The sequence below is a fragment of the Protopterus annectens genome, chromosome 3.part0 (assembly GCF_019279795.1).
Source record: "Protopterus annectens isolate FY-2018-M chromosome 3.part0, PAN1.0, whole genome shotgun sequence".
Taxonomy (NCBI): domain Eukaryota; kingdom Metazoa; phylum Chordata; order Ceratodontiformes; family Protopteridae; genus Protopterus; species Protopterus annectens.
In genome coordinates, this window is record NC_056731.1 from 640,828,696 (window position 1) to 640,855,065 (window position 26,370).

Genomic DNA, 26,370 nt, shown 5'->3' on the forward strand with positions numbered 1-26,370 from the left:
TTACAGGAATTGGTTCATAATACTCAGCAGGTTAGCAACCATTTCCTTCAGTGTGGATATGATGCATTGGAAGCTTCATGTAGAGCAGCAATGACAGGTGCGGTCATACGCAGACATGCTTGGTTAAAGGAACAAACATTGCCAGACCATGTGAAAATTAAGCTTTTGGACGCACCACTAGAGAAACATAAGCTATTTGGTGCTACTGCACAAGAGGTTTTAAAGAAAATAGAGGAAAAGGCAAAATCAGTGCAAACAGTCAAAGATTTCCTCCAGGTACAGCCTCCAAGATTCAGCAGGAATTGGCCTTCTAAGCATTGGTCCTTTCCAGACACAGACAAATTTCAAAGAGGCAAAACAGGCGTGGCAGAGGTAGAGGGCAAACTCGAGGCTCCTACAGAGGACGTCAATGGCAGCCTCCGAACCAGAGAGGTGGGGCAGGACCTTCCACTGCTCCGCAGGGACAATCTCAATGACTTGACTTTGACTCCACCATCCAGGGCTCAATTAGAAGCACCTTTGGGCGGAAAATTATCTTTATTCTCACAAAATTGGCACAATATTACAAAGAACAAATGGATACTGGACATAATAGACAAAGGATACAGATTCCATTTTCATACACTACCAACAAGACATGGCAGGCCAAACCTGCCACCAAATCAAAGGGCAGAGGCACTCAAACAAATAACAAACCTACTTCAAATAAGAGCAATAGAAAAGGTTCCTTCTGCAGAACAAGGCCAAGGATTTTATTCAAGACTGTTCCTTGTTCCAAGAAAAGAAAACCAATGGAGACCCATTCTGGACTTGTCCGCACTGAATACTTACCTTATTGTGCCAAAATTCAAAATGCTGACTTTACAGCAACTCCTTCCCATGCTGGGCAAGGGGTCTTGGCTGGTAACTCTGGACCTCAAGGAGGCATACCTGCATGTCCCAATCAGACAAAGTTGCAGAAGATACCTCAGATTTCTTGCAGGCTCAGAGCATTATCAATTCTCAGCATTGCCCTTTGGCTTATCTACTGCGCCCAGAGTATTCACGAAATGCCTGGCATCAGTAATTGCACATTGCAGACTCCAGGGGGATACAAATATACCCTTACCTGAACGACTGCCTTATACAAGCGGACAGCCAACAAGCCTTGTTAAAAAACTTGGACTATGTCATTCACCTACTGCAGGCCTTGGGATACACAGTCAGTATTCAGAAATCAAGTCTCGTACCATCCCAACAAATACCTTTCCTGGGTGCCACACTGGACACAAACACCCAGATGGCGTTTCTGACAAAAGAAAAACAAAAACAGTTACCAGAATACTCCAGAAAATTGGCAACACACACCCAGATGACTGCAAGGAAAATCCTGCAGGCCCTGGGTTTCATGGCATCTTGCATTCTTCTGATTCCACACGCAAGGCTGCATATGAGGAAACTACAATGGTATCTAAAAAGTCTATGGTCTCAACACAGCCACAGCCTGGAAGCATTGATCCCACTCATTCCATGCCTTCAAAAGGAATTTCTGTGGTGGGCTCAAGCAAGCCAGATAAACAGAGGTCTGCCTTTCAGCAAGCCTCATACAAGTCAAACCATAACAACAGACGCCTCAGACCATGGATGGGGGGCGCACATGGAGGGCAGATGCATTCAAGGACAATGGACACAAAAGAAAAGCACCTGCACATCAACCAAAAGAAATGCTGGCAGTGATACATGCAATCAAGGCCTTGAAAAGTTCATGCATCAGGGCCATCTACTAATAAAGACAGACAATACCACAGTTATGTGGTACATAAACAAGCAAGGAGGTACCCATTCCTACCCTCTTTGCGGACTGGCAATGAATCTCTGGGATATTTCCCTACAATTGAAAATAGAGCTACAATCCCAGTTTGTACCAGGGAAGGACAATGTTCTGGCAGACAGCCTAAGCAGAAACATCATGGATCCACACGAATGGATGTTGCATCCAGACATTTTCTTACAAATAACTCAAGCATGGGGAAGGCCAGATATAGATCTTTTTGCCTCCCACCTCAATCACCATCTGAAAAAGTTTTTCACAAGGACATACCATCCTCAAGCATGGAAGGTGGACGCTCTCTCCTTCAGCTGGAACTCTCTAACACTATATGCCTTCCCACCTCTTCCTTTGATGACCAAGGTGTTACTAAAGATCAAGACAGAGCAACCGAAAGTCATACTGATAGCTCCAGACTAGCCAAGACAACACTGGTACCCATGCTACGGAGCTTGACACACACCAATCCGTGGCACCTTCCTCAATGGCCACTTCTTCTGACACAGCACAATTACAGGACACTACACCCCAGCTTGAAAACATTGAAGCTGACAGCTTGGAAGATTCCATGACTATTCCTCAGGATACACTTTCCAAAAGGGTAAAAGATATCATCCTGGAGGCGCGCAGACCTTCACTAGAAAAACATACTCAGCAAATGGAAGAGATTTTTTATCTGGAACAGCAAAAAGGGTCAAGACCCATCAGTGATGAGCATTCCACAGATCCTAGAATATTTGGCTGAAATGCTCCACAATGGCCTTTCATATTTTTCCATAAAAATACATGCTTCAGCAATATCTGCCAAATATAACACTGATCCACCTGTATTTTCTCACCCATTGCTAAGACAGTTTTTAAGAGGTATAAAGAACATCAACCCTCCAAGGAAACCACCAGTGCCTGCATGGGACCTCAACTTCATGCTGGAAAAATTAACTCTTCCTCCCTTTGAACCAGCAGCATCTTCAGAGTTGCAATTTCTGTCTTGGAAGACAGCTTTCCTTCTGGCAGTAACCTCAGCAAGAAGAATCTCTGAGCTACAGGCCCTTATGGCAATACAGCCATTCCTCATTTTTCATCAGGACAGAGTTTCTTTGAGAACCAATCCGTCATTCATGCCAAAGGTGGTATCCAGGGTGTCCCTGAATCAAGCTATTCACCTGCCTACCTTCTTTCCCAATCCTCAAAATAAAGGAGAGAGACTTCTGCACACCTTGGACATACACAGACAGTTGCGCTACTACTTGGACAGAACAAAGTCTTACAGAAAATCTGACCAGCTTTTTGTAGCTTACGCTGCTGGATTGCAGGGAAAAGCAATTTCCAAACAGACAATTTCCAAATGGATTGGAAATTGCATTCGATTCTCCTACTCTTTTCATGGAAAAACTGTGCCATCTGACATCAGGCCACATTCCACCAGAGCTACAGCCACCTCCACAGCCTTTCTAAGAGGAGTGGCAACAAAGGACATTTTAGAAGCTGCTACATGGAGCTCCATGCATACATTTTCCAAACATTACAACCTGCCTTTATATTCCAGATCCAGAGCAGGGTTTGCTTCTGCAGTCCTGCAGGGCATTTTAGCTACACCATCTTTGTCTTAGTGCCTACCATCCCCAGGTTGGCTATGGTATTCAACCCATATGTCAGGACTGCAGTTGCATCCTTGAAGGACATAGTACAGTTTTGTACCTACCATAAATGTAGATGTCCGATAAGTATGCAACTGCAGTCAGGTTTTCCCTCCCACCTACCCCTCTGTGGTATTCCTTTGGGTTTCTACCCCTCATTTTAGCTACCTGGGGTAATCTTTTATGGTGTATTTGTTTTTATGTTGTTGTACTTGTCTGGAATTTTTTCTCTATTTTCAAAATTTAGCCTTCCTTAGAGGGCACCTGGCATCTGGGGCAAGAAACACTGAAGAAGATGGCGTCTGACGCTTTTATACCCCAGGCGCTCTGACGTTGGGGAAAGGGCGACATCAGCCGACGCCGGACCCAGACTTTGGAATCTGGCTGACCGAAGGGCTGCCTGAGGCAGGACAACCCATATGTCAGGACTGCAGTTGCATACCTATCGGACATCTACATTTATGGTAGGTACAAAACTGTACTTTTTCTGTACATTCTGAATTTGCCAACATTTTCTGTTTAAGCAGTGACATAAGATATTGCTGATATTTAAGCATATGAAACTGACAATTTAAAGCTCTTACAGCCAAGGTAGCAGAAGTATAAATCTCCCCCCCCCCATCTGTCCAGGGCCCTTGAATCTCTATCAGAGGGGATAGGGTTTTTTGCAGTGGAAGCTTTGACACTCTTGGGACCCTGAAAAATAGTTTCTGGGTCAGCAGCAGGTTTTTTGTAAAGAAATTTATGTGAATCAGGAACCCTGTAGTATCTGTCTGGCTTAACAGGAGCTGGTGGTAAAGAGTCAGGAGACAGACCGGACTCTGAAAATACATAATCTACAATGTCTAAAACAGGAGGAATAGCAAAGGGGCCTGTGCTGAGGTAATAAAAGGAAGTCTCCGAGTCTTTTCTTGGATTCTGAGTAATCTTGGCTCTCCCAGTGGAAATGCTCCCCTCATAGTATGCAGGGTCTCCCCAAAAGAATAATCCTCAGGAGGAGAGGCTGAAGGGATAGATTCTACAGCATCAGAATCCTCATAGGGAGGAAGGGAATATTCCTGTTCAGAAGAGGAATCGGAGGAAATGGAAACCTGATGTGAAGATTCATATTCTCTCTCTTGCCTAGGCCTCTTATCAGGAGGGGGATGGGAACCCCTGATCAAAGTAATTAGGTCTTCAGCCATTTTAAGCATCTGTTTTTTAGGCATGGAGGCCTGTTCAGGAGAAGGATGTACTTGTTTCTTTGTCTTTAGAGCTGCTTTAGCCTTTTCCTTTGAAGCTGAAGATGGTTTTACATATAACTGTGTAGGTCTGAAAACACCCTCAGAAGCCGATGCCTGCTCAGCAGCTCCGGACCCATCTGAAGGAATAGTTTCTGAGTGTCCAATACCTTGAGTTTCCAGTGGCCTAGTCGGCTGCACGTGGGAGTTGGAAGCGGCCTGTGGCTCTGAGGTAACGGGCGTCAGGGGCTGCGAAAGCGCCTCACTGAGAACCGGCGACAGGCCTAACAGAAGCCTCGTCGTCGGTTTTGGACCTCGGATGCCTGTCCTTTTCTTTTTCTTTGCGCTTTTTATAAACTCCAGTAGTCGGCTGTTCCGATGGCATTATATAATTGAATCTTCTGCCAAAGTAATGAAATGCAAAATCGTACCAACGCTTAATAGTGCGTTGGTTAAATCTAGCACAAAACTGACAACTAGCAACATCGTGGTCAGGGCCTAGGCAAGAAATACAGTAAGAATGAAAATCCTTATGAGGTATTTGCTTCCCACAAGAAGTACAGTTATTAACTTTTTCTGACATCAGTCTGGAGCAAGAAAAAAGTTTCCCCAACAGGGTACTTAGCTTTAATGAAGACTTCGGATCTGAAATTCCGATTTGAAAATCTCAGATGTCGGCCGACCGGCACTTGCGAACTGCTTTTGCTTCGGGCATCGCGCGGCAAGAAAGACAGAAGAAAATGGTGTCGGCTGCATCTTTTATACCCCTGACGCACTGATGTCAGGGAGGAGGCTACAGCAACCGATGCCGGACCTAGACTTTGGAACTCGGGCCGACTGCGGGTAGCCTACCAGCAAGATAACCCAATTGTAATGACTGCAACAGTGAAACACGATGAACATCCACATTCAACCAGGGCTGCATCTACCTCTACAGCCTTTCTCAAAATTGTCCTTTCCAGGGACATCATGGAAGCTGGTACCTGGAGTTCTGTACATACCTTCACCAGCCATTACCACTTGCCATTTTTTTCTAAATCCAGAGCTGGTTTTGCCACTGCAGTCTTGCAGGGCCTTATAGCTGGTCCTATTGCTATCTAACTGCCTCCTCCCTTCCTTAGCTTTGGGAATCTAGCCAAATGTAATGACTGCAACAGTGAAACACGAAGAACATAGTACAGTTGTGTATACTTACCATAGATGTAGATGTTCGAGTGTATTCACTGTTGCAGTCCTGGTTACCCTCCCTCCAACCCCTTGACTTCTATTGACTATACCTCTATTCTTGCTTGCTATGCTTAAAACTTTCTGGTGTATTTGCTTTTTGTTGGATGTGTAACCTTGTATATAATTGCTTCCTGTTATGGGGGCACCTGACATCTGGGGCAAGAAAAACTGATGTAATGTTGTCAGCTGCATGCTTTATATCCCTGACTACCTGACGTCATGGAAGATGAGACAGCAACCAACACAGGACCCAAGACTTAGATTATCAGGCTGACTGAGGGCTACTGCAAGCAGATAACCCAAATGTAATGACTGCAACAGTGAATACACTCGAACATCTGCGTTTATGGTAAGTGTACACAACTGTACTATGTCCATCTCTTCCATGTTGCAGTATTCTTATTGTGGGATCCTCCGCCTCAGGCAAACCAAATGTTGGCTGCTATGCAAAAGCTAAAGCCTGGTTGCTGCTAGTGTGTGGGACGTCACACGCATTGCCATAAACCAGGGGCCTTAAATGTGATGTCTGCATGCACAGACCTCAGAACTGACTACCCAGTCAGACAATAGTCTAGGTAGTGCCCAATTATGCCTTCTAGACAGGTGAATGTAATGATGGGGGATAGGTGGGAGGGAAGGAATACTGCAACATGGAAGAGAAGGACATCAGTCCATTCACTTACCCACCTTCTTTCCATCTCCTAAAAATGACAGTGAGAGAATACTAAGCTCCCTTGATGTCCACAACTAAGGTTCTATTTAGACAAAACTAAGACTATCAGAAAAATCTTGTCAGCTTTTTGTGTCCTTCCATCCCAGGGCCCTGGGCAAGGCAGTATCCAAACAAACTATCTCCTGCTGGATAAGGAAAACTATCTGCTTCTCCTATTCCTACCATGAAAAACAATTACCTCATGGGGTCAGGGCGTACTCTACAAGAGACGTAGCTTCTGGGGCCTTCCTCAAAGGCTTGGATACAACTTCCGTCCTTCCTCTGTAAGCTATGGTACTTTTCTACAGAAAGAATATTGCAACATGAGAACAGAAGGACATAGAATAGTTGTGTAAAATCTTACATAGTCTAGGTAGTGCCCATTGATGCCCTCTACACAGATGAATATAATGAGGGGGATATGTGGGAGGGAGGGAATACTGCAACATGGAAGAGGACATCTATGGTTATGGTAAGATTTTACACAACTATTCTATGTCCCTCTATTCTCATGTTGCAGTATTCTTTCTGTGGGAGAGTACCATAGCTTACGATGGAGGATGTGCAGTTTTGTTAAGTTCCTAATATAATCTGATGGACTTTTTTGCTGCTCTGTTATTAAAATATCCCACAGTACTTAACTGAAAAAAAAGAGTAGAGGAATTTTCTTTGTGCCCGGGTTAAATTTCCCTAAGTCAGTGTGAGTACTACCTTGGATCTCCCTTGAGAAGAGGCCACTAGTCTAGTTGGAGTAACCTGGTAAACAAAATGTAAGTAATTTATGACAAATATGTAACTTTTATTATATGATATGTTGTTGTCTGCCAGTCTTTGAAGCCCTCTCCACATACACACTGCTTTAATCACCCAAATTAACTTTTGCTGGTCTGTCTTTCTATCCTTAATTTTGCAAATTGTGGTGGTTTGAATGAAAATACTGAGAATTTCATAGTCACATCAGTCTTTCTTTTTTTCTTTTTTTAACAGATTATACTAGACAAGGTGAAGGGTGAAGCTTTGATAATATTTCATTCAATTGAAGAAACAGAGAGAGCAGTACAAGCTGCCAGGAAAAAGAAGATTTTTAAGCAAAAAGTAGTGGTCAGTATTGCATTTTACTGCATCTTTCAGCTAAGTTTTTTACTTAAGAAATGTCACCTTTGTGTTGAAAAGCTGCTGTGGCTTTAAAACTGTGAGCATCTGTGCATATGTGGTAATTGTTATTGAAAATTATCATTTTACTGAATCACATCAAAAATTATCCAAGGAACACCTGTGTGAAAAGATAAGTGTGTCATTTAGTCCCCTTAATCTGATTCAAAAACCTGTACTGCTTTTTACATTATTATTTTTTTTTGGGGGGGGGGGGGGGTGAGTATTGGATCAAATTTTAATGGGATTAAATCCTGTAGTCTGAAAGAATGTTGGCTCTAAATGAGGGAGTACTGTTTGCTTCTTAGTCTGTGGTGTCATTCTGTAACTTGTAACATATTAAGGCTGCCTCCGGGAACATTACAAGTGTTGACAGACTAGTGGAAAAAGTTAAATACAAGGATAAGTGCCATTTTAATTATGCCATACCTCTAGTATTTGGCGTGCATTTCATATAAAAACAGCATTTCCTATCACCTTTATTTTTTCGCTTATTAAACTGCTCATCAGGTGGATTGGACTAGTGGCTGTCTAGTTGGGGAGCAAGCAAGAAATACTACCCAAGAGGGTGGGCATTACATGGGACGTAACAGACCACCCAGGAGTGTTGTGAGGGCCAGTTCTGCTAGCAGTGGACTTCCCCTCCCTTGGGACAGCTGTCATTTCCCAGTAACACACATACTGTTAGGCATTATTATGCTTAGATAGTGTTATTTTTACAAATTATTTTGCATTTATATTATTAGTAGTATTTACCTTTTAATATATTGTTGATGTAAAGTAGTTCCTCATAATGTATCAAAGTTTCTGTAGGATATGTAATTATTGTTGTTGAAAGCTGTATTTTATATCCAAAATATTTTATGGACATATTTAATAATGTCTCCATACATTACCTCTCCGACACACACACACAGTAACTGTGGTCATTTACAAATAAATACACACAAACCGAAGCAGAGACAGTATTTCTCATATATACAAAAACTGATATATATATATATATATATATATATATATATATACACACACACACACGCACACGCGCGCTTACAAAAAAGCCACAAAAGAACATACATATACACTTACATGGAGAGATGCACATGAACTCACTCATATGCAACACATTTTCCCAGCACTTAATTAACTAAGCACACCCCAGAAGTATTATTGTGATCAAAAAAAGAAATACATAAATAGTAGCACCAGTAATGTGCTTTAGGTCAATGATGTCAGACACATATACTGTACAACATTACAACTCAACGTAATGCATAAGCATTCCCTTTGATGAATATGCACATCTCTAATATCCAAATGTTATGTGATGAATATATTTCCACATAAGTAATAGGTAGTGTTTTGAATTTTATTTAAGTTGTTGCTGTCAAATGCTTTCGCAAAGCCTTAACGTACTGCTGTGTACTCAGAAGCATACATAAACACATACTTCCATGTAATCAGTGCTGTGTTAGAAAAAAAATGAAAGGTTGCAGAAAGCCAATGGGAAAAGTTCATGTCTAGATGGTAAACTCAGATTTGAAAGCAATGATTACACAGACACACACACACACACACACACACACACACACACACACAGTTTGTAAACTTTGGATTTTTAAAATCCATGGTTTGTGAGTACAAGGAGAATGGAAAATCCTTCCTAATGCTGTTTGCTGCATTTAATTGCTTTAGTTCTGTCTTTGTTTCCATTTTTCTTTTTTTCCTCCCCACTTCACTAATGCCCTGTTTTGCGAGGGTAAGCAAAATGGCAGTCATTTGCTTTTTCTTTAGTCTGTGCTTCATGATGGCATAATATGCTATTAAGCTTCATACTTGATGTTCTTCGTGTTTCACTGTTGCAGTCATCACATTTGGGTTATCTGCTTGCAGGTAGCCCTCAGTCTGCCTGAATACCAGAGTCTTGGGATTTCTGCATCAGATGTTGTCGCTTCTGCCATCACGTCAGGTCGTCAGGGGTATAAAACATGCAGCCGATGCCATTACATCAGTCTTTCTTGCCATGCGGTGCCCGAAGCAGAAGCAGTTCGCAAATCCGGTCGGCCGCCTCCTGAAATTTTCATTTTTCGAGTTTCAGACCTGAAGTCTTCTAAAAGATAAGTACCCCGTTGGAGATCCTTTTTTTCTTGCTCTAACCGATATCGGAAAAAATTAATAATTGTCTTGCCTGTGGAAAGCAAATACCTCACAGAGATTTTCATTCTTACTGTGTCACCTGTGTTGGCCCAGACCATGACGTCCCTCGCTGTCGGGTTTGTGCCTTGTTCAACGCCCAAACTATTCATCATCGGGCAATTTTTGTAGCTAAATTCTTTCGTTCTTGATTTCCATACTCCGAAATGGCTTTGATAAGCCATCCGACTCCCAATCTTCCAAAAAAAAAAATGCAAGGATAAAGACAGAGACAGACCGCATAGGTCCAAAACTGCTGACGACTCTACCATTAAGCTAGTCACCAGTCCGCTGGTACTCAGTGAGGCGCTTTCGCAGCCCCTGATACCTGCTTCTACAGATTCGCAGGCCTCTACTGAGACCCATTCAGAGTCTGGTATATCGCAAGATGCTACTTCGACTATGGAACCTGCGGATGTCTCTACCTTGGATGGGTCCGGAGCTGCTGTGCAGGCACCAGCTTTTGAGGGTGTATTCAGGCCTTCCGATTTGCATATTAAACTGACTTCATTTCAAACCAAAAGTACCAAATTTTTCAGGCCTAGAGTTCGCACTACACCTAGGAAACCAACGACCAAAGCGCATTCTCAAGCCCACATGCAACAAAAACAAATACTTAGAATGGCTGAAGACCTCATTACCTTAATTAGGGGAAGTCAGCCTTCCCCCTCAAAGAGACCAAGAACTGATTTTCCTTCTGATTCTTCTGATCAGAAATCTGATAACTCTGATCCTTCTGACAACCAGGACGTACCCTTATCTACCTATGAGGATTCTGATGCAGAGGATTCCATTCCCTCTGCTTCCCACCCAGAAGATTTTTCTTAGTGAAACCCTGCATACCCTTAGAGAGCATTTCCGCTGGGAGTACCAGGACTACTCTCAGTCCAAAAAGATACTCGGGGAATTTTTAAACTTGCCTCAGCATAGGCCTCTAGCTATCCCTCCTGTTCTGGAAATTGTAGATGATGTCTTCTTGGAATCCAACCTTACCCCTGATACTTTGCCTCCAGCACCCAGGAAACCTGACAGGTACTATAGAGTACCTGACTCTCACAAATTCCTTTTTAAGAATCCTACTGTGGATCCAGAGACCATTTCCCAGGGACCTAAAGGCATTAAGGCTACAACTGCCAAAAATCCTACCCCTTCGGGCAGAGATTCTGGGGCTTTAGACAGATGGGGTAAGAAGGTATACACCTCTGCTACTCTTGCCATTAAGGCCTTAAATTGCCAGTTTCATATGTTAAAGTATCAGCAGCACATTATGGAGCTAATTAAACAGAAAATGATGTTGATTCCTGACTGCGCAGAACACAAAGATTTACAAGAGTTAATGCATTCTCCTAACCAAGTTGGTAAACATACTTTGCAGTGTGGGTTTGATGCCTTAGAAGCATCTTGCAGGGCTGCTGTCACTGGGTCTGTTCTTAGAAGGCATGCTTGGCTTAAGGAACAAAACTTTCCAGATCATGTCAAAGCAAAATTACTGGATGCACCATTAAACCAAAAGCATTTATTTGGTAATAAAGCAGAAGTCCTCAAAAGAATGGAGGAGAAATCTAAATCTATGTAAACTGTTAAAGATTTCTTACAAGTACAGCCACCTAGATTCAGTAGGCATTGGCCTTCAAAAAACTGGTCTTTTCCATTCCCTTCCAGGCCTTCTCAGTCCAAGCCCAGGGGCAGCAGACCACCAAGACTTCAGTCTCAGGTTATGCACAGATGTAAGCAATGGAGTGCTCCCACCTCTAAAACAGGGAGTAGTAAGCCGTCATCCTGTGGTAAAATGGCACAATGTCTAATCCTTACCTCTTCCAAGCCTTGCCCAAGTACTTGCACCTTTAGGAGGGAAACTTGCCCTGCATGCCAAAAACTGGGAATACATTGCCCAAGAAAGATGGATCTTAAACATCGTTTCCCAGGGATACAGATTCCACTTCCACTCACTCCCAACCCTAAGCGGATGGCTAATCCTCCCCCCAAACCAGTGGGCAGAGGCCCAAAAGCAAGTACATTCTCTTCTCAGCATCAAGGCTATTCAACCTGTACCAGCAGAACAAAGGGGACAAGGATGTTCTTCGTGTTTCACTGTTGCAGTCATTACTTTTGGGTAATCTGCTGGCACGTTGCCCTCAGTCGGCCTGATTAACAAAGTCTTGGGTCCTGCGTCGGTTGCTGTCCCTTCTTCCATGACGTCAGGTCGTCAGGGGTATAAAACATGCAGCCAACGCCATTACATCACTCTTTCTTGCCGCGCGGTGCCTGAAGCAGAAGCAGTTCGCAAGTGCTGGTCGGCCAACTCCTGAAATTTTAATTTTCGAGTTTCAGAACCGAAGTCTTCAACTAAAAGCTAAGTACCCCATTGGGGAAACTTTTTTCTTGCTCCTTACCGATGTTAGTAAAAGTTAATAATTGCATTACTTGTGGGAAGCAAATACCTCATAAGGATTTTCTTTTGTACTGCATTCCTTACCTAGGCCCTGACCACAACGTACCTTGCTGTCTGTTTTGTGCTAAATTTAATCAATGCACGATTAAACGTCGGTATATTTTTGCTTCTAAATGTTTTGGCTCAAGATTTAATTATCCAGAAATGTTGTCGGTTAGCAATCCGACTACCGGATTTCACAAAAAACGCAAAGAAAAGACAAGAGACAGACCGTCGAGGTCCAAAACAGTGATGAAGCTTCTCCTAAGCCAGTCGCTGGTACTCAGTGAGGTGCTTTCGCAACCTCTGATGCCCACTACTTTAGATTCGCAGGCCTCTACCGAGACCTATTCGGAGTCCGGTATGCTGCGAAACACTTCAAGTATTGAACCCGCAGATGTCTCTCCCATAGATGGGTCCGGAGCCGCTGAGCAGGCACCGTCTTCTGAGGGTGTTTTCAGGCCTAAAGGTTTGTATATTAACCCGACGCCATCATCAAAAACAAGGCCAAAACCAACTTCAGTGTCTAAAAAAATGATGCATGGGCCACGTGTTCAGGTCCCTATGCCTAAAAAGCAAATTATCTAAATGGCTGAGGATTTAATTACCTTGATCAGGGGCTCCCAACCCCCTCCTGCTAAGAGGCCTAGGCAAGGCACTGATTATGAATCTTCAGATCAGGTTTCCATTTCTTCTGATTCCTCTTCTGATCAGGAATTTTCTGTTCCCCCTTATGATGACTCTGATGCAGAAGAATCCATCCCTTCTGCTTCTCCTACTGAGGATTTCTCTTTTGGAGAAACTTTGCATACCTTAAGGGAATATTTTCATTGGGAGAGTCAGGATTTTTCAAAATCCAAAAAGAGGCTTAGGGATTTCCTTCTTCTTCCTCAGCATAGGCCTTTGACTGTACCTCCTGTTTTAGACATTGTTGATGATGTTTTCTCAGAATCTAGCATGGCTCCTAGTAAGCCAGACAGATATTACAGGGTTCCTGACTCCCACAATTTTCTTTTTAAAAACCCTACTGCTGATCCTGAAACAATTTCTCAGGGTCCCAAGGGTGTTAAGGCTTCTACTGCTAAAAGTCCTACCCCTTCTGATAGAGACTCCAGGGCGCTGGATAGATGGGGTAAGAAGGTTTACACGTCTGCAACCCTGGCTATCGGGGCTTTAAACTGATAATTTTGTATGCTTAAATATCAGTAGCATGTCATGGGCTTATTGAAACAGAAAATGATGTTGATTTCTGACTGTGTGGAAAATAGAGTTACAGGATTTATTGCATTCAGCTGAACAAGTTGGAAAGCATACTTTGCAATGTGGTTTTGATTCCTTGGAGGCCTCTTGCAGGGCTGCTGTAACTGGATTTGTGATAAGAAGGCATGCTTGGCTCAAGGAGCATAATCTGCCTGATCATGTTAAAATAAAATTGTTGGATGCTCCTTTACAACAGGACAGTCTATTTGGTAATAAGGCAGAAGAAGTTTTGAAAAAGATGGAAGACAAAGCTTAAATCTATGCAAACTGTAAAAGATTTCTTACAAGTGCAGCCACCCAGGTTCAGTAGGCACTGGCCTACTAACAATTGGTCCTTTCCAGTACCCAACAGAGCCGCTCAGGTCAAATCCAGGCACTCCAAAGGCTCCAGGTTTCAGTCACAAGGAACTTACAGAACAAAACAATGGGGTGCCTCCACCTCCAAATCTGGAAGTAGCCAGTCTCAATAACTTTCCTCTGCCATTTCCAAGCACTTATCTTTTGGCAGCCCCTTTTGGGGGAAAAATAGCACATCATGCACAAAATTGGAATCTAATTACCCAGGACAAGTGAGTCTTAAATATAGAATCCCAATGATACAGATTTCATTTTCACACATTGCCAATTCCAAACGGAAGGTCAGATCTGCCTCCAAATCAGTGGACACAGGCCCAGAAACCAATTCTGTCCCTCATGGATATGGGGGCTATTCAACCAGTACCAGAAAAGGAAAAAGGACAAGGTTTTTATTCAAACCTTTTCCTGGTACCCAGAAAAGACAACTCATGGCGTCCAATTCTGGACTTATCCATTCTAAATACTTTCCTGGACATTCCAAAATTCAAGATGCTGACTCTACAACAGTTACTGTCTATGCTGGGCAAGGATGCCTGGTTGGTAACTCTAGACTTAAAAGAGGCTTACCTGCATATCCCAATCAGGGAATCTTGCAGAAGATACCTCCGCTTCAAAGCAGGCTTTTTGCATTACCAGTTCTCTGCACTGCCCTTTGGCTTGTCTACTGCGGCCAGGATCTTCACAAAGTGCCTGGCACTAGTAATTGCATTTTGCAGACAAAGAAACATTCAAACTTATCCTTATCTGGACGATTGTCTAATTCAGGCAGAAAACAAGTACACTCCTCTACAACATCTGACGTTTGTGAAAAGGCTTCTGACATGTCTAGGGTACACCATAAACGAAAAGAAATCACAACTGGTACCCTCTCAAATAATTACATTCCTAGGTTCAAGCTTGAATACAACTGTCCAGATGGCTTACCTCACGCCAGACAAACAAATTCAATTGATGACATACTTCAAACAAGTGGCCACCAAAACCCAGCTATCTGCAAGACAAATTCTGCAGGCCTTGGGGTTCATGGCTTCCTGCATTCTACTAATTCCATATGCAAGACTGCATATGAGGAAACTTCAGTGGTACCTAAAAAGCTTATGGATTCAACATTGTCACAGCCTGGAAACAATGATTCTTATCATTCCTTGCCTGCAACAGGAGTTCCTGTGGTGGGCAGAGGCCTGTCACCAAAACAAGGGACTGTCATTCATTCCACCCCCTGCCACCCAAACCCTAACTACAGACGCATCAGATTATCTTGGGGTCCCATCTGGCAGGGAGATGCTTTCAGGGCGAATGGAGCCCAAATCAAATGCACCTACATATCAACCAGAAAGAAATGCTAGCTGTACAGAATGCTCTGACAGCCTTCAAGGACTTTCTTCATCCAGGACAACTACTGATAAAGACGGTCAACACCACAGTTATGTGGTACATAAACAAGCAAGGGGGTACCCACTCCTACCCCCTTTGCAGACTAGCCATGGCTTTGTGGAACACAGCCTTGACTTACCAAATATGTCTACAAGCTCAATTCTTGCCAGGAAAGCAAAATACTCTGACAGACGAACTAAGCAGAAATCTTATGGACCCACACGAATGGAAACTGGATCCACAAATCTTCAGCATGTTGACACGAAAATGGGGGAGCCCAGACATAGATCTCTTTGCCTCTCCCCAAAACTATCTGTTGGACAAATTCTGCACAAGAACTCCTCACAAAAAAGCTTGGAAAGTGGATGCTCTATCCTTCAGCTGGAAAAACTATCAGTCTATGCCTTTCCACCTCTGCCTCTGCTTTCCAAGGTTTTACTAAAAGTCAGACAGTAGAAAATGAAAATGATTCTGATTGCTCCAGACTGGCCTCGCCAACACTGGTACCTGCTTCTACACAATATGTCACACCTTCCTCCATGGTACCTGCCTCAGACACCTTACCTACTGTCTCAGCAGAACTATCAAATTCTGTACACTCAGCTCCAAACTCTGAATCTTGCAGTGTGACTAATCAACTAATTTCACGTGTCACATCTCTCAGTAAACTTGTGCTAGATGTCATTTTGGAGGCTAGAAGGCTTAGTGCTAGAAAATCTTATGCTGAAAAATGGAACATGCTTCTGGAGCATTTCTCCCCGGGCCTCTGCTGAAAACAGGATCTGTGGAACCTAGTCGGACTTTCCTGGTCAACAAATGTTAAATAAAAAAAAAAAATTATGTGCCTGGAACCAAACACAAGGAATAAACACAGCAATGCCCAATATTCCGCAGATTCAGTAATATTTAACTGAGACGCTTCACAAGGGCCTATCTTTTTCTTCTATAAAAATCCATGCCTCTGCTATTTCGGCTCATTACAACACAGATCCTCCTCTCTTTTCTCATCCCCCTGCTAAAGCAGTACTTCAGAGAGGCCAAAAATTTGAGACCTCCCAGTAGAGCACCAACTCCTGCATGGGACCTCAATTTTGTGCTGGAAAAACTCACCCTACCTCCTTTTGAACCAGCTGCTACTGCAGACATAAAATTTCTCTCTTGGAAGACAATTTTTCTTTTAGCAGTCACTTCAGCTAGAAGGATTTCAGAACTACAGGCTCTCATGGCATTGGAACCTTTCGTTATCTTTTATCTGGACAGGGTGGCCCTCAGGACCAATCCATCCTCAACTAAGATTCTATTTAAACAGGACAAAATCTGTAAGAAAATCTGAGCAACTACTGGTGGCATTTGCTGCAGGGGCAGAAGGAACGGCTATTTCAAAGCAGACTATTTCAAAATGGATAAGCCATTGTATTCGTTTCTGCTACATGCACCATGGTAAACCTGTCCCCAAGGGGATCAGATCCCATTCCACCAGGGCTGCATCTACTTCTGCAGCTTTTCTCAGAGGGGTTCCTACCAGAGACATTCTAGAAGCTGCTACTTGGAGCTCAGTTCATACATTCACCAAACATTACCATTTACCTCTCTTTTCTAAATCCAGAGCAGGCTTTGCCACTGCTGTCCTGCAGGGCTTTATAGCTGCTACTATTGCTGTATAATTCCATCCTCCCAACCATAGCTTTGGGATTCTAGCCAAATGTAATGACTGCAACAGTGTTCCAAATTACATGCATGTATAAATATATTTGCTCCCTATTTGGGGGGCACCTGACATCTGGGTCAAGAAAAACTGATTAAAATGGTGTCAGCTGCATGTTTTATACCCCCTGACGACCTGACGTCATGGAAGAAGAGACAGCAACCGACGCAGGACCCAAGACTTTGTTATTCAGGCCGACTGAGGGCAACCTGCCAGCAGATTATCCAAATGTAATCTTCCTCGTGACACCTGCCTCAGACACCTTACCTACTGTCTCAGCAGAATTACCAAATTCTGCACACTCAGCTCCAGACTTTGAATCTTGCAGTGTGGCTAATCATCTAATTTAAGCACTCTGATCCAACATCTTCAGTCACCAAGTCTTCTTGACTCCATCATTTTCTCTCTGGAGCCAGTTTGTACAAGACTCCGATCTCCCTTATTACAGTAGACTGTAAAACTGCCTCACCCTCCCTCTATGTATTCTTTCATGTCCTCACAAAGTCTTTTCAAAGCCAGTGTGGACAGGATGATGAGTACATTTCTCAGAGCCCAGATCTAGATGGTGTTAATGGCTTCAGCTCCCATCGGGATCAGTTAGCGTTCAACCTTCTTCACATCCCATCATCTCTTCTTCTCCTGCGATAGAACCTATGGTTTGAGTCCTTAAATCCGAGACTCCCAAGAGTTGAACTGTCGGATACGAAGATGCCTTCTTTGAGTTCGACTGTCAACCTGACCCATTCAGCGTCGACACCCCCTTAAGCAGGATGTGTTTCGGAGCAGAAACGTCAGACCTGGTGGGGGAGGGGTGACATCGACTGTGAGACATTCGGAGCCATCTCTTTCCCTGTGAGCCTTGGCACTGGACAGCTCTGGTCCAACTCCTTCCTCAGAGCAGAGATCTGGGGGTAGGCGGAGTTTTGACTGAAATGAGAATTTTGGCTCCAGTGAGGTTGACTTCAGCTTCTCCTGGATGTTCTTCGTGTTTCACTGTTGCAGTCATTACATTTGGGTAATCTGCTGGCAGGTTGCCCTCAGTCGGCCTGAATTCCAAAGTCTTGGGTCCTGCGTCAGTTGCTGTCTTCTCTTCCATGACATCAGGTTGTCAGGGGTCTAGAACATGCAGCCGATGCCATTTTCTTTAGTCTTTCTTGTCGCGCGGTGCCTGAAGCAGAAGCATTTCGCAAGTGCCGGTCGGCCGACTACTGAAATATTCATGTTTGAGTTTCAGAACCGAAGTCTTCACTAAAGCTAAGTACCCCGTTGGGGAAACATTTTTCTTGCTTTTTACCAATGTCAGAAAAAGTTAATAATTGTATTACTTGTGGAAAGCAAATACCTCATAAGGATTTCCATTTATACTGTATTCCTTGCCTAGGCCTTGATCACAATGTGCCTGGCTGTCGGTTTTGTGCTAGATTGAACCAACGTACTATTAAGCGTCAGTATATTTGTACATCAAAGTATTTTGGACACTGATTTAACTACCCAGAAATGTCGGATAACAATCCGACTACCGGAGTACATAAAAAATGCAAAGAAAAGGACAGAGAAAGGCAGTCGAGATCCAAAACCGATGACAAAGCTTCTCCTAAGCCAGTCGCCGGTTCGCTGGTACTCAGTGAGGCGCTTTCACAGCCCCTGATACCTGCTACCTTTGAGTCGCAGGCCTCTACCAACACCCATGTGGAGTCCGACATGCAGCAAGATACGCAAGGTATTGGACCGACGGATGTATCTCCCTCAGATGGGTCTGGAGCTGCTGAGCAGGCACCAGCTTCTGAGGATGTATTCAGACCTCAACATTTGTATATCAAACCGACGACAGCCGCTAAACCAAAAACAAAAGCAACTTCTAAAACTAAAAAAAATGACACATGAGCCACGTGCACAGGCCTGTATGCCTAAAAAACAGATGATCAAAATGGCTGAAGACATTTATTACCTTGATCAGGGGTACCCATACTCCTCCAGATAGGAGGCCTAGGCAAGACACTGACTATGAATCTTCAGATCAGTTTTCTATTTCTTCTGATTCCTCTTCTGATCAGGAATTATCTGTTCCTCCCTATGAGGATTCTGATGCTGAGGAGTCTATTCCATCTGCATCTCCTCCTGAGGATTATTCATTTGGAGAAACATTGCATACTTTGAGGGAGCATTTTCACTGGGAGAGTCAAGACTTCTCAGAATCAAAAAAGAGGCTCAGGGATTTCCTTCTTCTCCCTCAGCACAGGCCTTTAGCCATTCCCCCTGTCCTAGACATTGTGGATGATGTGTTTTTGGAGTCAAGCTTGACCCCTGACTCCTTACCTCCGGCTCCCAGTAAGCCTGACAGATATTACAGAGTCCCTGACTCACATAAATTTTTATTTAGAAACCCTGCTGCTGATCCTGAAACTATTTCACAGGGTCCAAAGGGAGTTAAGGCCTCGACAGCAAAAAATCCTACCCCCTCTGACAGAGATTCAAGGGCACTGGACAGATGGGGAAAAAAGGTTTATACATAAGCAGCCTTGTCAATCAGGGCCTTAAATTGTCAATTTCATATGCTTAAGTACCAACAACATGTTATGGGATTGCTGAAACAGAAAATTATGTTGATTTCAGAATTTGCAGAAAATAAAGAATTGCAGGAATTATTGAATGCAGCTGAACAAGTAGGAAAGCATACTTTACAATGTGGGTTTGATTCCTTAGAGACCTCCTGCAGGGCCACAGTTACTGGATCTGTGATTAGGAGGCATGCCTGGTTAAAGGAACAAAATTTGCCTGATCATGTTAAAGCTAAACTGCTAGATGCACCTTTACTGCATGATTCTCTGTTTGGTACTAAGGCAGAAGAGGTTTTAAAGAAAATGGAAGACAAAGCTAAGTCTGTGCAAACTGTTGAAGACTTTTTACAGGTGCAGCCACCAAGATTCAGTAGACACTGGCCTACAAAAAATTGGTCCTTTCCTGTGTCAGACAGAGCTCAAAGGGGCAAATCCAGACGCCCTAAGGGTTCCAGATACCAGGCGCAAGATTCATACAGGTCAAAGCAATGAGGCGCTTCTACCTCCAAATCTGGAGGAGATAAAGCGCAAACCTACAGAAAGCAGTCCCAATGACTTCCCTCTGCCTATACCAAGCACTTATCTTTTGGCAGCACCCATAGGGGGAAAATTAGCACGTTTTGCTCAAAATTGGCAGTTAATAACCCAGGACAAGTGGGTACTAAACATTGTATCACAGGGATACAGATTCCATTTCCACACTCTGCCAGTGGCAAATGGTTGGCCGGATCTGCCAAAAAATCAATGGGCAGAGGCACAGAAACAGGTTACGTTCCTCATTGATATGGGGGCCATTCAGATAGTACCAGAACAGGAAAAAGGACAAAGGTTTTTACTCAAGACTGTTCTTGGTACCCAGAAAGGACAAGGCCTGGCGGCTAATACTGGATTTATCAATTTTGAACACATACCTGGACATTCCAAAATTCAAAATGCTGACTTTGCAGCAGCTTCTGCCCATGCTGGGCAAGAATGCTTGGCTGGTGACATTAGACCTAAAAGAGGCATACCTGCATGTCCCAGTAAGACAATCATGCAGAAGATACCACAGATTCAAGGCTGGATTCAAGGCATTACCAATTCTCTGCACTGCCCTTTGGCTTATCTACTGCACCCAGGGTCTTTACAAAATGCCTGGCACCAGTAATTGCATTTTGCAGACAAAGAAGTATACAAATGTATCCTTACTTAGACGACTGTCTCATTCAAGCAGAGAACAAGGACATTCTTCTTCGACATCTGGCGTTTGTGAAAATGCTTCTAACATGCCTAGGGTATACAATAAACGAAAAGAAATCATAACTGGTACCCTCACAAAAGATAACATTCCTGGGTGCTAGCTTGAATACAACTGCCCAGATGGCTTACCTCACGCCAGACAAGCAAAAGCAACTGAATATATACTTCAAACTGATGGCAACAAAGACCAGTTATCTGCAAGACAAATTCTGCAGGCTCTGGGCTTCATGGCATCCTGCATCCTACTGATTCCATATGCAAGACTGCATATGAGGAAACTTCAATGGTACCTGAAAAGTTTATGGAGTCAACATTCTTATAGTCTGGATGCAATGATTCCTCTCATACCCTGCCTACAACAGGAGTTTCTATGGTGGGCAAAGGCATGTCACCAAAACATGAGACGGCACTTCACTCTCCCCCCTGCCAGCCAAACCTTAACAACAGACACATCGGATTATGTCTGGTGGGTCCACATGGCATGAAGATGCATTCAGGGCATATGGACCCCAAAGCAAATGCATCTGCATATCAACCAGAAAGAGATGCTAGCTGTTCAAAATGCCCTAACAGCCTTCAAGGACTTGCTTCATCCAGGACAACTACTGATAAAGACGGACAACACCACAGTCATGTGGTATATAAACAAGCAAGGAGGCACACACTCATACCCCCTTTGCAGATTAGCCATGGCACTGTGGGACACAGCTTTGACCTACCAGATACATCTTCAAGCTCAATTCCTGCCAGGATAACAAAATACACTGGCAGACGATTTAAGCAGAAACCTTATGGAGCCTCACGAGTGGAAACTAAATCCACAAGTCTTCAGCATGATAACACAGAAATGTGGGAGCCAAGACATAGATCTGTTTGCCTGTCCTTAAAATTATCAGTTGAAAAGATTCTTCACAAGGACTTATCACAGACAAGCATGGAAAGTGGACGCCCTATCCTTCAGTTGGAAAAACGTATCAGTTTACGCCTTTCCTCTTCTGCCTCTTCTCCCCAAGGTCCTCCTAAAAGTCAGACAAGAGAAACCAAAGATGATACTAATTGCCCCGGACTGGCCCCGCCAGTACTGGTACCCAATCCTAAGGAACTTGTCTCAATACCCAGCTTGGACCTTACCTCAGAAACCTCAACTACTGTCCCAGCAAAACAATCAGATCCTGCACAATCAACTACAGACACTGAACCTGGCAGCATGGCTGATCATGTAGTTATACAAACAACACCTCTCAGTAAAGCTGTGATGGATGTCATTTTGGAAGCCAGAAGGCCTAGTACTTGAAAGTCTTATGCTGACAAATAGAAGAGATTCTGTGCTTGGAATCAAGCACAAGGAACTGATACAGCAGAACCAAATATTCCTCAGATATTACAATACTTAACTGAGATGCTTGACAAAGACCTGTCTTTCTCATCAATCAAAATCCATGCCTCTGCCATTTCAGCTCATTACAATACAGAACCACCAATCTTTTCACATCCTTTACTAAAGCAGTATCTTAGAGGAGCCAAAAATTTAAGGCCTCCTAGAAGATCTCCATTACCTGCATGGGGCCTCAATTATGTGTTGGTAAAGCTCACCCTGCCTGCATTTTAACCAGCTGCTACCGCTGATATAAAGTTCTTATCATGGAAAACAGCTCTGCTACTAGCAATTACTTCAGCAAGAAGAGTTTCAGAGCTACAGGCCCTCATGGCTGTAGAGCCTTTTATCATATTTTACTCAGACAGGGTGTCTCTGAGAACAAATCCTACTTTTATTCCTAAGGTGGTTTCCACTGTGGCTCTTAACCAAACAATTCATCTGCAACTTTTTATCCAAATCCGCAGAACAAAGGGGAGAGAATTCTGCATTCCTTGGACATACACAGACAGCTAAGATTCTACTTGAGCAGGACTAAAGCTCTAAGAAAAACTGAGCAATTACTAGTGTCATATGCTGCAGGATTAGAAGGAAAGGCTATTTCAAAGCAGACAATTTCAAAGTGGATAAGCCACTGCATCCGTTTCCTGCTATTTACACCATGTTAAACCTGTGCCCAAGGGCATTAGGTCTCATTCCACCAGAGTTGCAGCTACTTCAGCAGCCTTTCTCAGAGGAGTACCAACCAAAGACATTCTAGAGGCTGCTACTTGGAGTTCTGTTCACACCTTTACAAAGCATTATCATTTGCCTCTCTACTCTAAGTCCAGGGCAGGCTTTGCCACTGCAGTGCTGCAGGGCCTTATAGCCGCACCTAATGCTGTTTAGCTCCAGCCTCCCAACCATAGCTTTGGGACCCTACCCAAATGTAATGACTGCAACAGTAAAACATGAAGAACATAGTACAGTTGTGTACACTTAGCATAAATGTAGATGTTCGAGTGTATTCACTGTTGCAGTCCAGGTTACCCTCCCGCCACCCCCCTGTCATTCTGGAGTTTATCTTTCCTTCTCTATCTTCTACAACCTATGTGGTGTATTTGCTTGTAGATGAAGGTAAAGTTTATATTGATGCATGTACATACATATATATATATATATATATATATATATATATATATATATACATTTTTTTTTTTTGCTACCTTTTTGGGGGCAGCTGACATCGGGGCAAGAAAAAGTAAAGAAAATGGCGTCGGCTGCATGTTTTATACCCCTGACGACCTGACGTCATGGAAGAGAAGACAGCAACCGACGCAGGATCGAAGACTTGGGAATTCAGGCCGACTGAGGGCAACCTGTCAGCAGATTACCCAAATGTAATGACTGCAACAGTGAATACACTCGAACATCTACATTTATGGTAAGTGTACACAACTGTACTTTCCTCTGTATTCAAGGTGGTGGAGAGGGCTTTCTCCTATCCAAGAATTGTTTTGACTCTCATTTCCTCAGATACTATCCCTGTTCTTCCTTCAGATTTGGTCTCTTAGCCTTGTCAGCCTACTCCACAGGGACAGCCAACCTCTAAGAGATTCCAGGTATTTCCAGTTTGGGAACTGTCAGTTTCTTCTCTCACCTCTCCAGAGCATCCCACTGAAGAGGTTCCCTGGAAGGAATTGTGCAAAAGGAACCACTTGGATTCCAGTCTGGAATCTTTGGAAGACACCAATTTTGATGACTGGGAAGGATCCCCACCAGCTGATTTCTCCTTCGGAATCATTCTAAAGATGCTGTGCCAAAAAAGTGGTTGATCCTCCAAAACCCTTCCCCATGTAGAATTGATGTTCCTAGAAGCCTTCGGGTCTGGCCCATCTTTGTCTTGAGTTACCCCCGGTGGATGAGTTTATAGACCATGTCTCTTGCCGGGCTTGGAAGGAGCCGGATACCAAAGAACCTATACCAGCATCCAGACAAAATCCTTGGTGCACCAAAAGAGAGCCAGTTTTGGAATAAGGGAATACTCCCTGTAGATGTTGTTGTGGCAATCTCCAAAAAGGAGCTGGCTGAACAGAGCTCCACTGTCCTCCTCCCAGTAGAAAATCTAGAGCATTGGACAGATATGGAAAGTGCCTGCACGCTTCAGCAACCTTTGCCTTATGGTTGCTTAAATGTTTGGCATACTTTACTAGGTTACAGAGGGACTTGATTAAGGAAATCTCTAAGTCTATCCCTGTGTCCATGTTGGCAGAGGAAGAGAAGACTTATTGCTACCAACATGGCACCATACAGTCTGTATCACATGCGTCCATGAGGCTAATCTCTCATGCAGCTGAAGGTTCCTCACAGGCTGCAGGTTAAGGCATAGTCATTAGGAGACATGCCTGGATGCAGTTGTGTGATTTTGCAGAGCTCTTTAAGTATTCATTCATCAATGCTCCCTTTAATAGATATTCCCTGTTTGGGCTCACCATTAGTTACACTTTCTTGCAGTAAACAAGATGGAAAGACCTTGTCTGCCATGGGAATCCGTTTTTCTCCCCCAGAGAAACCTTTTTCCAGGAATCAGCACAGTGGTAAGAAGATTTCATTCCAGAAGTCTCAAGGACCTTTTCAAAACTCACCTGGGGAATTTTCTCCCAGAGGCAGAGGGAGAAATAAGAGAACACGCTGTCCAGTCAGCAGAGGGGGTCTGCAAAACCAAGGGTTCCGAGATTCCATCTTGAATAGACACTTTCAGCGTTCCTGAAAGGTTGCCGAACTGTCTTTCTGTTTCTCTCTGGAGGCAGTTGGGGGGGGGGGCTTGTCTTTACACCCAGATGCCTGGACAGCCATCATAACAGATTCTTGGGTGCAAAAGTTTATATCCAGAAAATATTTCATTCTTTTTTTACAAATTCCCTCACAAAAAAGAAAATATCTCCCTGATGTTCCACCCAATCTGCGGGAGGTAGCAGCTCTAGAAGTTTAAAAGCTGCTAGACAAAAGTCATCCAGGAGGTCCCACCAGACCAAAGAGGACTTGGAATTTACTCAAGGTTCTTATTAGTGCCAAAGAAAACAGGGGGCCTGAGACTTATTTTTCATCTTGGTTATCTTAATCAGTTTGTAAAGAACTCCCAAGTTCCATATGGTCATGGTTCAGTCCATTCTACCTCTTCTGCAGGATGATGACTGGATGTGCTCCATAAATCTTCAAGATGCATGCTATTGCATCAAAATGAACAGGTGACGCCGAAGATTCTTGTGCATTTGGTTGGGAGCCATTTATTACCAATTCAAAGCCCTGCCCTTTAGTCTCACCACAGCCCCCAGGGTGTTCACCAAAAGCATGGCAGTGATAGCAGCTCATCTCAGACTGCATGGATTCAGAGAGGTTCCTTATCTGGATGACTGGCTTCTCACCGCACCAATCAGAAATCTAGAAAAAGCCAGGGACTACTTACGCCAATTGTGTCAGCTCCTGGGGATCACAGTCAATCTTCTCAAGTCCCATTTTCTCATCTTCCCATCGCTTTAGAGCAGGCTCACAACACTTTCAGTTCTCTGCGCTCCCTCTGGCTTATCTAATTCTCCCAAGGTATTCACCAAATGCTTAGTCCCAGCCATAGCTTCTGCATACAGAAAAATATACAAATTTACCCTTATCTGGATGTCTGCCTCATTCATAGGTTCATAGGTTGGTACAAGCCTAGCCGTAACAATTCCCTGGCTATTTCTTCCCACACCATTTACTTCCCAGGACCCCTGTCTAGCAGGGTGACTGACGTGATCCCCGGGTGAATTTCCTTTCTCCCATCCAGTCATCAAGGTTCCTTTTGAAGAGGGCCAAGGAGGCGCTCTGGTTGACATGTATGGGCAGTCTATTCCAGAGTCTGGGGAGTCTCTGGGTCAGGAACCTATCCCTTCAGCATGTTTTGTTTATTGTGATGACAAGATTTAGATCCCTGGAGCATGTGGCTCTGAGGGATTGGGATTTCTTTAAGTGTAGCATGTCCAACAGCTCTGGGTTTGACATGGCCTTGTATGTTAAGCAGAGATCGCCTCGGAGTAGACAATATGTGACAGAGTATAGCTGGAGTTTTTTAAGGCGGTCAGCATAGGGCATCTGCTTTAGGCCTGTG

The 26,370-nt window shown here is 43.6% G+C and overlaps 1 protein-coding gene across 1 annotated transcript in view; it reads left to right on the forward strand.

The window, feature by feature from the left end:
- Nucleotides 1-26,370, forward strand: part of LOC122796505 (calcium homeostasis endoplasmic reticulum protein-like) — a 755,064-nt gene that overhangs the window by 527,934 nt on the left and 200,760 nt on the right. The window contains exon 3 of the mRNA XM_044065037.1: nucleotides 7,591-7,704. Within this exon, the coding sequence (XP_043920972.1) occupies nucleotides 7,591-7,704 (114 nt within the window). The remainder of the gene's footprint in view (nucleotides 1-7,590; nucleotides 7,705-26,370) is intronic.